The 12,399-nt window shown below is 41.5% G+C and overlaps 2 protein-coding genes across 4 annotated transcripts in view; one reads left to right on the forward strand and one right to left on the reverse strand.

The window, feature by feature from the left end:
• Positions 1–5,899, forward strand: part of GLA (galactosidase alpha) — a 9,421-nt gene extending 3,522 nt beyond the window's left edge. For 2 of the 3 annotated variants that reach the window (XM_019629232.1, XM_019629234.1), the window contains 6 exons: positions 692–866; positions 2,236–2,413; positions 2,973–3,064; positions 4,502–4,663; positions 4,873–5,070; positions 5,430–5,899. In XM_019629232.1, the coding sequence (XP_019484777.1) occupies positions 692–866; positions 2,236–2,413; positions 2,973–3,064; positions 4,502–4,663; positions 4,873–5,070; positions 5,430–5,699 (1,075 nt within the window). In that variant the 3' untranslated portion in view covers positions 5,700–5,899. The remainder of the gene's footprint in view (positions 1–691; positions 867–2,235; positions 2,414–2,972; positions 3,065–4,501; positions 4,664–4,872; positions 5,071–5,429) is intronic. The other variant, XM_019629233.1, reaches the window with a different exon arrangement.
• A 751-nt stretch (positions 5,900–6,650) lies between these two features.
• On the reverse strand, positions 6,651–9,345 carry RPL36A (ribosomal protein L36a). The gene is made up of 5 exons (XM_019629236.1): positions 9,118–9,345; positions 8,609–8,714; positions 8,412–8,479; positions 7,021–7,143; positions 6,651–6,724 (listed from the first exon to the last, which is right to left on the reverse strand). Exons 1-5 carry the CDS (start codon positions 9,328–9,330, stop codon positions 6,704–6,706), a joined length of 531 nt encoding a protein of 176 aa, XP_019484781.1. The 5' UTR covers positions 9,331–9,345; the 3' UTR covers positions 6,651–6,703.
• Positions 9,346–12,399: the final 3,054 nt, after the last annotated feature.

The raw sequence follows: 12,399 nt of genomic DNA on the forward strand, positions 1-12,399 counted from the left end.
GGTTGTTTCCAAGTCTTGGCTATTGTGAATAGCGCCGCAATGAACATAGGGGTGCATATATTTTTTCAAATTAATGTCTTGGGTTTTTCTGGATAAATACCTAAGAGTGGAATTACTGGGTCATAAGGTAGTTCCATTTCCAGTTTTTTTAGATACCTCCATACTGATTAGCTTCTTTTTAATATTGAGTTTTCTTATCCAAGAACAAAATAATGGCTCTTCATTTATTCAAATCATTTGGGAACATCATAGTTTTATTCATATGGGCCCTGAACGTATCTTAAATTTGTCTCTAGGTATTTTAGGTTTTCCTGTTGCTGTTTTGATTGTTCTTGTCAATGGTATCTTTTTCTCCAACTAGGTTATTGTTGACATCTACGGAAGCTGTTAATTATGTTAACTTTGTACTTTCAGACTTCACTCAAGTTTCTTCTTAGTTTTCTAATAGCCTTTTCAATTTTATGTATTTCTCATTCCTATCTTAATTGTTCAGGGTTCTTAGGGTAGAAATATTAAGAGGGGAGGGGAAGGAGAAGAAAAAGGGCCCAGTCCATTTTACCTTGAGTTGGTTGTGATTACTACCCAACTATTACTGGGTTGAAAAAATTGTGAAACCCCAAGATGCCTAACAAAGCAGGTACCCAAGCATTTGTTTAATGGATTGTAATGATTCTTGGAATTTCTCTTTCAGTGAGAACCTCTTTATGCAGATGGCAGATCTCATGGACTCAGAGGGCTGGAAGGAAGTAGGGTATGAGTACCTTTGCATTGATGACTGTTGGATGGCTCCCCAAAGAGATTCAAAAGGCAGACTTCAGGCAGACCCTACACGCTTTCCTAGTGGGATCCACCACCTAGCTAATTATGTGAGTTTATAGATAATTTTATTTTTCATTCAGGAGACTATAAACATTTCTGTATGGAAGCTTGTTCAGAAACGCTTAAAAAGTAAAATAGCTGCCATTATCTGAACATTGACTTGTCAGGTGTAGCAGGTGGAATTTTCATCCCATCAGCAGATACATGTTTTGCAATAATTCTTGAGGCCCATCTTGGACTTCTCTTTTTGCGGTAGTGGCTGAATTCTCTAGAAGGAAAAAGGAACTTGGCTCTTAGCATATATGTGCATGTATTTTCATATAAGCTTTGAGCAGTATTGTAATTGTACTGTAAACTAGAGTTTTAGAAGACAGGAGGAATATATTCAGGAGGTTGTTAAAGAGTAATAGAGCCAGACATTAGTGAAAGACGATGAAGACAGATTTTATTCAGCACTTTTGCAGTAGAGGAAGGAGCCGAGCTCAATTCTGAATATAACAAAGATGAGTGGGGATTTCTAGCCAAGAAGCAGGTAGAGAAGGGTTAGTGGATGGAAACTTACTAAGAGGAGACATGAAGAGGAGGGGGATTCTTGCAAAAGGCAGGCCACAGACTTAGATATCAGGGTGGGAGACAAGGAACTTGATCACATATCAAGGGTAAGGGGATGACTTAGCAGGATTCTTGCTAAAACTGAACACCGAAGGCCAACATTGAGGCCTATACTTGAGAAGAGGGCTCAAAGGACCCTAGGTTTGGTCAAGGAGAGAGTCATTGTCCAGATAAATTGCCCTGGAAAGGTAACTTTTAGGTTCCCATCAGAGGAAGATTAGAGTGGCTGATACCGTATTTGCCGGCGTATAAGACGACTCGGCGTATAAGACGACCCCCTAACATTTCCACTCAAAATACAGAGTTTGTTATATGGTCGGCTGTGTGCGATTTTGCGAGTGTGGTAAAATCGCATAACAGCAAAATCGCATAACAGCCGAGCATACACCCAGCAGCGCTGCTGATGCCTGAACGGTATGTGGAATGAAGTGGGCGGGCATCGGGAGGCCACTATGGCACGGGGTAAGCACTATGGGCAGTCTATCTGAAGTGTACCTGGCGTATAAGACGACCCCCCACTTGGAGGCATATATTTCAGGGCCAAAAAATCGTCTTATACGCCGGCAAATACGGTAGCTTTCTCTTCAGTTTTATGCCATAGCTTACATATGTAATTTGAACTCAGCAGAACTGTAGAATTTTCTCCTTGTCTTCCAACAAACACATCTGGATAATTTCGGGGAAAAAAGAAAAGCCCCTGATACCTGGTGAAGTGTAGGTATTTCTGCCGACAGCCTGGAGTGGCTCTCTCTTTCTACTTCATGACTGCCCTTCTATTGTGGTTATTCTTTCCTCTCATTTCAGGTCCATAGCAAAGGATTGAAGCTAGGGATTTATGCAGATGTCGGGAAAAAAACCTGTGCAGGCTATCCTGGGAGTTTTGGACACTATGACATTGATGCTGAGACCTTTGCCAACTGGGGAGTAGATCTGCTAAAATTTGATGGTTGTTACTGTGACAGTGTGGAACAGTTAGCAGATGGTATGTTTCATTCAAGGGATGTAGCCATGAACAAAGAGAACTTGGAGGCCAGGTAACTGAGCATCCACAGGACTAAAGTTCCTATTTTAAGAACCCAGTCACAATACTGGAAATAATCATTCTCAATGTGCCAGAGCTCCTACCTCTTGTCTTCTTTCAGTTTGTCCATGCACTCATTCATTCATGCAATGTAAAATCCATGCTTGCCTAACCACGGCTAATAGAGTGCACTTTTAATTCAAGAGGACTCTGAGCTAATGACAAATAGTAATTACAGTTCTCCATAACACCACTTGGGAAAGCATCCAGAATGTCAAACAGTCACAGAAAAAGGAGCATCTTCATTTCTGCCTTTCCTTAATATATGCACCAGGCCATACTACATCCTTCCAGCAGTCTGGGAGATATTAGACACAATTTCAGCACACAACAGCTACCTGTCCCTGCTGCTGGTTTAAAATATAAATGTGGCCCTTCCAGGCAGCCTCTTTTTAAACTATAGAGCCCCAGCTGGAAATTCCCTGCCTTCCCTTATTTTACCCATTGTTTTCTCATACAGGTTATAAGCACATGTCCTTGGCCCTGAACAAGACTGGCAGAAGCATTGTGTACTCCTGTGAGTGGCCCCTTTATATGTGGCCCTTCCGTAAGGTGAGCTAGTGAGCCCAGAATCCAATAGAGCCTTGCTGATAAATTTTCAGGATAAGGGTCTCCTTCAAAGTCCAACCTTACATTAACAGCCTCATCGTACCATCACTCCCAGGAATCCAGCCCCTTCTCACCATCCCCACTGCTGGAATTGGAGTCTTAGCTACCACTACTTGGGAAGTCGGTCATCTTTGAGTTTTCCTTTCCTCTCACATTTCACAACCTATCCACCAGCAATCCTTTCAGTTCCAACTACGAAATATATCCTGAATCAACCCATTTCTTTCCATCTCTGTTGCATCCACCCTGGTCTTTCAAGCCACCATCATTTCCCACCCAGGCTTCTCCCAACGGCCTAATCTCTCTACTTCTACTCTTTCCTACCCCCATCCATTTTCCAAGAAGTACCAGCGTCTTCTTGTTAAAATGGAAATGGAATCATATCACTCCCCTGCTTAAAACCCTTAACTAGTTTCCCATTGTACTTGAAATAAAATTAGACTCCACTGATCTGGCCCTGACCTGCCTCTCCAACCTTATTTCCCATTAGTCTTTCCCTCGCTGACTGCTGTTCTTTTTGTCCTTTAAACACTCCAAGCTTATTGCTGCCTCAGAGCCTTTATACTTGCTTTTTTTCTGCCTCGTACGTTCTTCCCCAAGATTTCTCATCTCCTTAGCAGTGAGGTCTCGGACCAAATGCCACATACTGATGGGTCTTCTCTACTCTAAAATATAGCCCTCTGACCATTCATTCTTTATCACATTAACCTGTTCAGTTTAGCACTATATGGAATTATGTGTTGACTGGCTTATTGTCTGTCTCCCCCACTAGAATGTAAGCTCCAGGAGGGCAGGGACCTTGTCTGATTGTATCACTATATCCCTAGCATCTGGTAAGTGTTGAATAATTATTTATAGAATGAATCCGTTATTCTAATCTCTGTAAAATACTCTTCACCTCTTTCTCAACATCTTAAGCCTTGGATATTTAGACTTTTATTCATTCCATTAACAAATTATGTGCCTAGGATTGATTGCCTTATCATATGCTTGATGAGTTCTATGTAATTTTGCAGCTGTTATTTTTACTTATTATTTATTTCTGATTATAAAAGTAATACATGTTCATTTTAGAAGTTTGAAAGTACAGCAAAGTGTGAAAAAAAAGATGTAATCCACCATAATCCCAATTCCTAATTACTGTTTGGTAAATTTCCCACATGGTGTTAAAGCCATTTTAAGTAATTTTAAGTTATATTGTCTACTTCCGAAGCAAACTTCTTACAATGAAATTCCATTATAAGGATTTAGCTCTCCTCATGGAGACCTTTAAGCTATAACCTGAAGAGAAGGCTACAAGTGCCTCATTTAAAGTTGACTATTTTCATCTCATGAGGAATGTCAGTAGAAAGTAAACAGAAGCTATCTCTGTTTTCACAGCCCAATTACACAGAAATCCGACAGTACTGCAATCACTGGAGAAATACTGGGGACGTTTATGATTCTTGGCAAAGTGTAAAGAGTATCTTGAACTGGGCATCTTTTAACCAGAAGACAATTGTTAGTGCCGCGGGACCAGGGGGTTGGAATGACCCAGATATGGTAAGAACCCGAGCCTGCCTTGTTCAAACCCCTGCAGTGGGCCTGTTTCCTACCTGACATTCAAGGTAAATTGGAAAATTCCTGGGAGTAAGCTTTATGTGATAAGAGTACTCAGAGCAGGGTGCCCTGGAAAGTGACTTGTGTCTGGGCAACTTTAAGAATGTTTTTGTCTTCTCTCATTTGACTTCTAACTTCATTCTTTATCCCAGTTAGTGATTGGCAACTTTGGCCTCAGCTGGGATCAGCAGATAACTCAGATGGCCCTCTGGGCTATCATGGCAGCTCCATTATTCATGTCCAATGACCTCCGACACATCAGCCCTCATGCCAAAGCCCTCCTTCAGAATAAGGATGTAATTGCAATCAACCAGGACCCCTTGGGGAAGCAAGGGTACCTCCTTAGAAAGGTATAGTAAATAATGTTCTATGGGAGAAAATAGGAATTGGCCAGGAACATGTTTCCCCTGCCTTCTAGTCTACAATTCATCTAAATGTTTATTTTGGGTGTGTATTTTAAGGTGGCTTTATACCCAAGTATCAAGTTTGTCTTGAACCTAAATCTGTTAACATATTAAGGATATGCACTGATCTTTTGAGAATATATTTTTTAAGCTGGATATAATGAGGCTTTTTGCCAGAATCATTTCCAAATCATGCTACAGGATAATTTAAATTTTCCCTGGAAGTGATCATTATAAAACTGTCACAAAGCATTTTCTTGCTAGCTACCAAGCTATCACACCTATTTTCTTGGCTTACTTTTCAGGAAGACAACATTGAAGTGTGGGAACGCCCTCTCTCGGACTTAGCCTGGGCTGTGGCTATAGTAAGCCTGCAGGAGATAGGTGGGCCTCATTCTTTCACCATGAATATTGCTTCCCTGGGTCAAGGAGTGGCCTGTAATCCTGCCTGCCATATCACAGAGCTCCTCCCTAAGAAGAAAAAGCTTGGGTTCTATGAATGGACTTCATGTTTAAAAACTCGAATAAATCCCACAGGCACTGTTTTGCTTCGGCTAGACAGCCAGACTACATAAAAAAAAGCTTCCTTAAGAATTTTATTTTGTTGCCAAACTGACTACCCCACTTCAGCTGTCCTTTATTTCCTTGAATAACATTTTACTACAGAAACAGGGCACAAAACGCTCACTCAAAATACAAAGTATATGTTGTAACCATTCCTTTGCCTGTCGGGTGATTACCAATTATTTTTAATAAAGGTGGAAGACTAAGCATTGCCAGTTGATAAAAATGGAAATGAAATGGGTAAACCCAGACTTAGTCATCCACGGATACACAAATGTGGAAGCAAACTGTTCCATCTCATTGAGATGCATTTCCACTTACAAAAATGTGTAGCACATTTGCTTTGCCATCATTTTGCCATGCAAGTATGAAGATCTGAAATCAGTTAAGAATGAAGTATACGATAATATACAGAGGAAAGGCATGTGAATCTTAGGCATTTTAAAAAATGGAGATATCCCTGCTAAATTTCATTGGGGATTTTAATTCACTAGAAATTATATCCTTTGCAGTTATTTCAACATGTAAAGAATTTATGTTTAACTTAAGAGGGGGCATGTCAAAATGCTTAGGTGGTATGAGAATGTCTGAAGACTATGCTCTGCCTAGAGAACGGGGCCAGAATTCCTCATTCAATGACTAAAGTTAGCAAAGGTGAGAAATTTACACTGCTAAACTTCATAATAGTCTCTATGGATATAACTTTTACTGAGCTCACCCTGTTGATGAGTTTCAGGTCTCTACTTACATACATCCCACAAAAACCAGTAACGCTTGCATCTTAACACCAAAAGGGATCCCCTGAAGCCCCAAGTGATTCATGTCAAACTAGACCATCACATCTGATCTGATTTCAACCAGATTCAATCCAAAATGAGTTAAGTACCCAGAACCATCAGGCAAAAATTTCCCAAGGGAAATTTTATTATGACACATTTATGTCCCTCCTAAAAAGACCAATCACATGAAGCAAACATATCAAAATTTTATTGTCTTCATGATAAAAATATGAAGCTTAGAACTGGATCACTTGGCCCTGTAACAGAAAGGGAAAAAAATGAATTGTTGTATTTTGCAAAGAACCTCTACTCCATCAAGAACAGTGTCTATTCCTAAAGGGATCACCATCTTTTATTAAAGGTAAGTCCTTATGCTCCCTTTCCTATTCATGCCAAACCCAACACCAAAAACCTCACACCCTCAGCTATGGATCAAGTTCTTTTCAGGCTTGCCCTTGATCCTGATGCCACAATAAGTGAGTGGGCAGAAATGTTCACCTCTCCAAATAAAGCTATATAGAAAAGATTGCACCTTCCACCAGAAATTATGTACCTTTCTCTTCTTATCTCCTCCCAGTTCAAAATGCTTGCATCTCTTAATGGCCAGCATCCTCTTGGATCTGCAGTTAGGCTCAACACATTCAAGTCTCAGGACAATCTTCTTTGTAGTTTTAGCCTGGAAAAAACATTAAGTCAAACCCTTCATAAATCACTGCAGAAAAGCGCTTAAAAAATGACTGTTGGGTTAATACTACTTAAAGCAAAGCTTTGCAAATGACAGTTGTGACAATTTGTCTTTGGCTATAGGGAGAAAACAAATGTGAAAACCAGAGCATTTAAGAGAGAATGTAATAGCAAAGGTGGCAGGTTATCTGTCATCCAGCACTCCATTCACAAACATCCTAAAGGGCTTATCAAATAGGCACTCATCACACCACCTTGAACTTGTGGCCTTCAGCAGCTGTACATAATTAAGTATTCCACAACCAAAAATGGGTCATCCAACTCCATGCATATGAATAAACAACTTTCGGAATTCATTAAATAGGGTTAACAATTGTTACTTAAGACCTACCAATTCTGAGACTACCTACAATTACATCTAGAATGTGTGTATTCAAACTATTATTTTAACACAAGGTACATGCCCCATGAATTCTCAACTTTTTAAGCCTGCTCCTATAGTCAGAATTCTGCTGCTAGTTCGCAGTTCTCAAAAAATCCAAAACCCAGCCAGAAGTACCTGAATGTGAAAAGGCAAGCAAGCATTCCTTTTATAACTTTGAGATCAAATCATTTATTGCACCTAAATGAATACTAAAGTCATTACTTGATACCTTCTGGAACCAGGCTAACAGAGCAAAGTGCCTAAAGAAATTCTGTGGTCCTGTTCTGGGCACTGTGTACTTTAAGGGGTAGCCAAATCACCAGGGGATAAAAACAAACACATTTGGCCCGAGAATGACAGAGTTCAGGCCGCCAGTAGGAGGCCTAACTGGCCATTTTAAAGAGCTTTATGACTTCATGAGAAGTAGAAGGCTGATTGCAGGCTGAGCTGAGAAAATAAGAACAATTCTTACTGCAAGAGCTGAGGATTCCTTAGGATATGAGGAGAGAGGAACAGAGCAAAGAAAAGGATTTACTGGTGTTCCCAAACTTCAGTCCTTAGAAAGGCAGGGCACATTCCTTAACTTGATATTTGCCTCTTCAAAAAGGAAAGGACAAAAAATATAAAATACTGCGATGGGGCAGTATTGTAGACTACAGTCAGACCAGGGTTGCACTCCCAGCTCCACTGCCTACTAGGTATGTCACTGCAGGTGACTGAGATAACTTCGCTGAAACTATGAAAACAATATACCTTTATCGTAGGTGTTGGCTAGCAACAAATGCAAGGTCTTTATCAGTCAGTGGGAAGCATGTCTAATAGTAATTAGTGCTCACCTTTTTGCGGAAAATTGGCTTAGTCTGCCCACCATAACCACTCTGCTTCCTGTCATAACGCCGCTTCCCTGGGAGAACAAAAGTATCACAACAGCCACGTGAAAAAGAAATAGCAATGCCCAAGAGGTGGGATGGGGGCGTCTGAGCTCCTATATACCACACAAATGCCACATTCAAACCTAATCACGTAGTCTTACCCTGTGCATACAGAGAATCCTTGCCCTTCTTGTACTGTGTCACTTTGTGGGGCTGGTGCTTGCCACACTTCTTACAGAAAGTCCGGCGGGTTTTAGGAACGTTCACCTAGTAAATATACGATTCAGAACGTGCAGTGTTATCAGACGCCAATGGCACAACTCCGACCCAGCTGATGCTAGGGCAGCCCACGAGGACTCGACTCTCAAAATCCTCGCTAAGACACAACGCTAAGTGCTCCAGCCCTATGTGCTTCAAGTACAGCTGCGTCCCACGAGACCTAAAGTGTTAAGAGCATATCCACACCACCACCCGCTAAGTCTACCTCTTTGATCCCATCACTTCAATTCCGGGCCCCAAAGCCCGGTCCCTTCAGGGTCGAGCCCATCAACACCGGGTTTCTCTGGTACAACGAAATCTACACAGGGGTCCGGACCCATCCCGATGGCACCATTGACCGGGGGAGGAAAGATTAAACTGGATGGTACCTTAACCCCACCCCAAGACCTACCATGTTCGCGAGAGTGCTATCCGCGCGGAAAAAAAGAGGCTGGGCCAGAAACGGAAGTATGTAGGAGGTTCCTGGTCGCCCTTTTTCATGGGAGTCAGTACGTGCGACCATAGAGTCTAAGGCTCTGTGCGCAGCGCCCTCTGGCGGCTGAGAGGACTCTATTTGGAGCCGCGGACAGGAGCTTAAGGAAGGGCTCTGCTGAAGCTGGTCCATTCTCTTGGACTTCCTCCTTACCCCTAAGCTTTGCGACTTTTCCTCACTTCATCACTTTTGGCAGACGCTGATTCAGTGCAGTATTAAGTGAAGGAAGCAGTGCTCTTGCAGACCCTCTGGCCACCCTCTTCCCATCCCCAATGGAAGGCAGGACTAGAGTCAAGTGGAGGGACCCTCCACCTGCATATTCCATTCCTGTTTACCTCAAGGACACTGGGAACATCGTTTGCAGAAACTGCTGGTTCACTGAAGACTTGGAGGGAGCCAATGCTATAGTTCAGCGGTTCTCAACCTTCCTAATGCCGTGACCCCGTAATACAGTTCTTCATGTTGTGGTGACCCCCCAACCATAAAATTATTTTCGTTGCTACTCTAGAACTGTAATTTTGCTACTGTTATGAATCGTCATGTAAGTATCTTTTTGTTTTCCGATGGTCTTAGGCGACCCCTGTGAAAGGGTCATTTGACCCCCAAAGGGGTTGCGACCCACAGGTTGAGAACCGCTGCTCTAGTTCATCTATCACATAGCCAGTTGCCCATTCAACAAATGCTTATTGAATGCCTATTCTGTTTTGGACACACTAATCAAATAATTATGCTCATAATGTATAATTACAAACTACTTTGTAAAAAAGGAACAATGATCAGCATTAAAGCAGCTCTTTTTTGTTGAGGGAGCTAGTTGGCTGCTCTAGGTTCTGAAAAATGAGGATGAAATTGTTCAGCTGCTGCAATCAGATCAAGACATAGGAAGTATCCAGCAGCGCTTCCCTTCCCTGTATACCTGTATGAATTAAAAAGGAGCCAAATACTAAACGTGACAAGTTCAGGGGAGTCCTGCATGCTAGTCCTTACAAACGCGGTGATCAAAAGTAACCACACAGAAAGGTCTGAATATAAAAGTTCCTAACTGGGCAGGTCACAGCAGGTAGTCATTTCCCAGGCCTATAGCTTCCTCAGTAAAGGTCAATCTTCAGCTTAAGTGAGCCCTGTCCATCGTTCTTATGCATCTAGGATAACATCGTTCTGAAATGCCTGAGTAGTTTTCTTTTCTAGACCCCTCAAAGGCACAACAGCAGGCACCAGAGCACAAGACCCACCACCAGAGCATGAGACCACAGAAACCTTCATTGTTATCTTGTTCCCTGCATACCATCTCTATGTGCTGTAAGGGTTAATTAACTATCCTGTACCCACCAATAAAAAAGAAGTATGTGTTTCTTCATTTTGCTTTTTATCCAGTCCTAGACATTTTCCCATTTTGCTTTCTCCTGCCTCTTTAATATAGCATCAATAGATTTCATGTATCTCCCTTACGTTTCTTTAATCTACCACCAATAGGTTTCATGTGTCTCCCTTACGTTTTCCCCTTTGATTCTAAATGCATAAAAGGAAATGCAAAAGTGCCATTCTCCAGAGCGTTTTCTCAATCTGTTGAGATTTTGTTTCTGGGCATGTCCTCAAAATTTTGGCTCAAATAAACTCTTATAAAACTTTTCTATATGTTTGGACGTTCTTTCGTTGACACCTGACAGAAGGCATGTGCTAGGTTTCAAAAGAGTCCAGCAGAGAAAGACCTCAGGATACTGAGCACTTAAAATGGATTGACTCATAAAATTCTCACAGTAATTCCAGGAGATAGGTGGTACCATTATTCCTATTTTACAGAAGAGGAAATTGAGGCTGCAAGTTGTTTTTAAAAATTGCCCAATATTGATAGTATTTAGTGGAGCCAGTATACATACACAGGTGATCTAAATCCAGAGCCTGGGTTGTCTTACCATTATACAAGATACAATCGTGGCCTGGTAATTATAATAGGCAATAATTATTGAAAACTCATTATATGCGAGGCATTTTCCTAACCACCTTATATACTATGTCTTTTAATCCTAACAACCCTGGCAGTGCATACCATTATTAGTATTTAACAGATTAAGAAACTGAGGCACAAGAGGCATTAAATTTGCTTACCCAAAGTCACACAGATGGTTATTTTGTGGAGCTGAAATTTGATCCCAGGTAGTCTAACACCACAGCCTTGAATTTAACCACAACATCACACAAGGGAATTAGGGGCATTTTCGAGGTAGAGGAGAATAAGAAGAGATAATTGGGCAGGGGTGCAGGAGGAGCTGCCAATGGATTAAGGGCCAAGGAACAATAAGACCCTGGGGTCTCCTGTTTGCATAATCCTCCAGGAACACCCATGGGTCCTGAGCTGACTCTCTGATCATCCCCTTTTTGTTGGATAGTCTCTGGGAATGAGATAATAAAAACATTACCAGGACTTGTTACTTTTCTTGAAAGTTTCTTTGCCAAACAACTAGCCTGTAGCCTCACAGAATTTTCTTCTCTCCAAGCTCTTAGGCAGTCTCACTGGCCTTTGAGGAGTTTCTAGAGGTTTTAGATGTTAGTAACATGGAACTATGAAGATAGTTAACATGGCCTCTCTTCGTCTAACCAACCTTAGTTCTTCCTATGACATCTCATATGACATGGCTTTGGTTTCGATTCCCTTCATCAATCCTGGCCTCTGTTTTGGACATGCTCCTGCTCATTAATTTCCCCTAGGGTGAGGCAATCAGAAGTGAACACAGGACTCTAGATATAGCCTGGTCCTGCAGAGCAAGTGGCCTGTTCATGTACCTATGTCTAGATATTTAACTTCTGCAAGGAAATCTAATATCACTTTGTATTTTCTGGCAGCCACATTACTTACATGACATTTCTTTTTATTACTATCAGCAAAAACCTCTGAACCATTTCCACAAGTGCTACCACTACCTCACTTTCACTTGGAGTCATTTGAAGTTCAGTGTCTGTGCCCAATTATGGGATGTGACCCTAAGCCCTCATAAAATACATTTTGTTGACTTTGGCTTATCACACCAGGTGATCAAGATCTTTTGGGAAACTGTTTGCTCTGGTTATGTCATCCCATCTAGCTCACAACAGCCTTGCGCTGTTCACTGATTAGCTAGGCTACTTTCTATAGCTTCCTCTAAGGTCATTAATAAAAATGTTGAACAAGGTAGCACCAAGCCCAGAATCTTACATTACACTGGG

Source organism: Hipposideros armiger, unplaced genomic scaffold (assembly GCF_001890085.2).
Source record: "Hipposideros armiger isolate ML-2016 unplaced genomic scaffold, ASM189008v1 scaffold_831, whole genome shotgun sequence".
NCBI lineage: Eukaryota > Metazoa > Chordata > Mammalia > Chiroptera > Hipposideridae > Hipposideros > Hipposideros armiger.

Coding starts and splice junctions, on each gene's coding strand:
- RPL36A (XM_019629236.1), bottom strand. CDS start 9,330: ATGGACCAGCTTCAGCAGAGCCCTTCCTTAAGCTCCTGTCCGCGGCTC. Junction 8,715..9,117: donor ATAGCACTCTCGCGAACATG/GTAGGTCTTGGG, acceptor TATATTTACTAG/GTGAACGTTCCTAAAACCCG. Junction 7,144..8,411: donor AGCCAATTTTCCGCAAAAAG/GTGAGCACTAAT, acceptor TGTTTTTTCCAG/GCTAAAACTACAAAGAAGAT.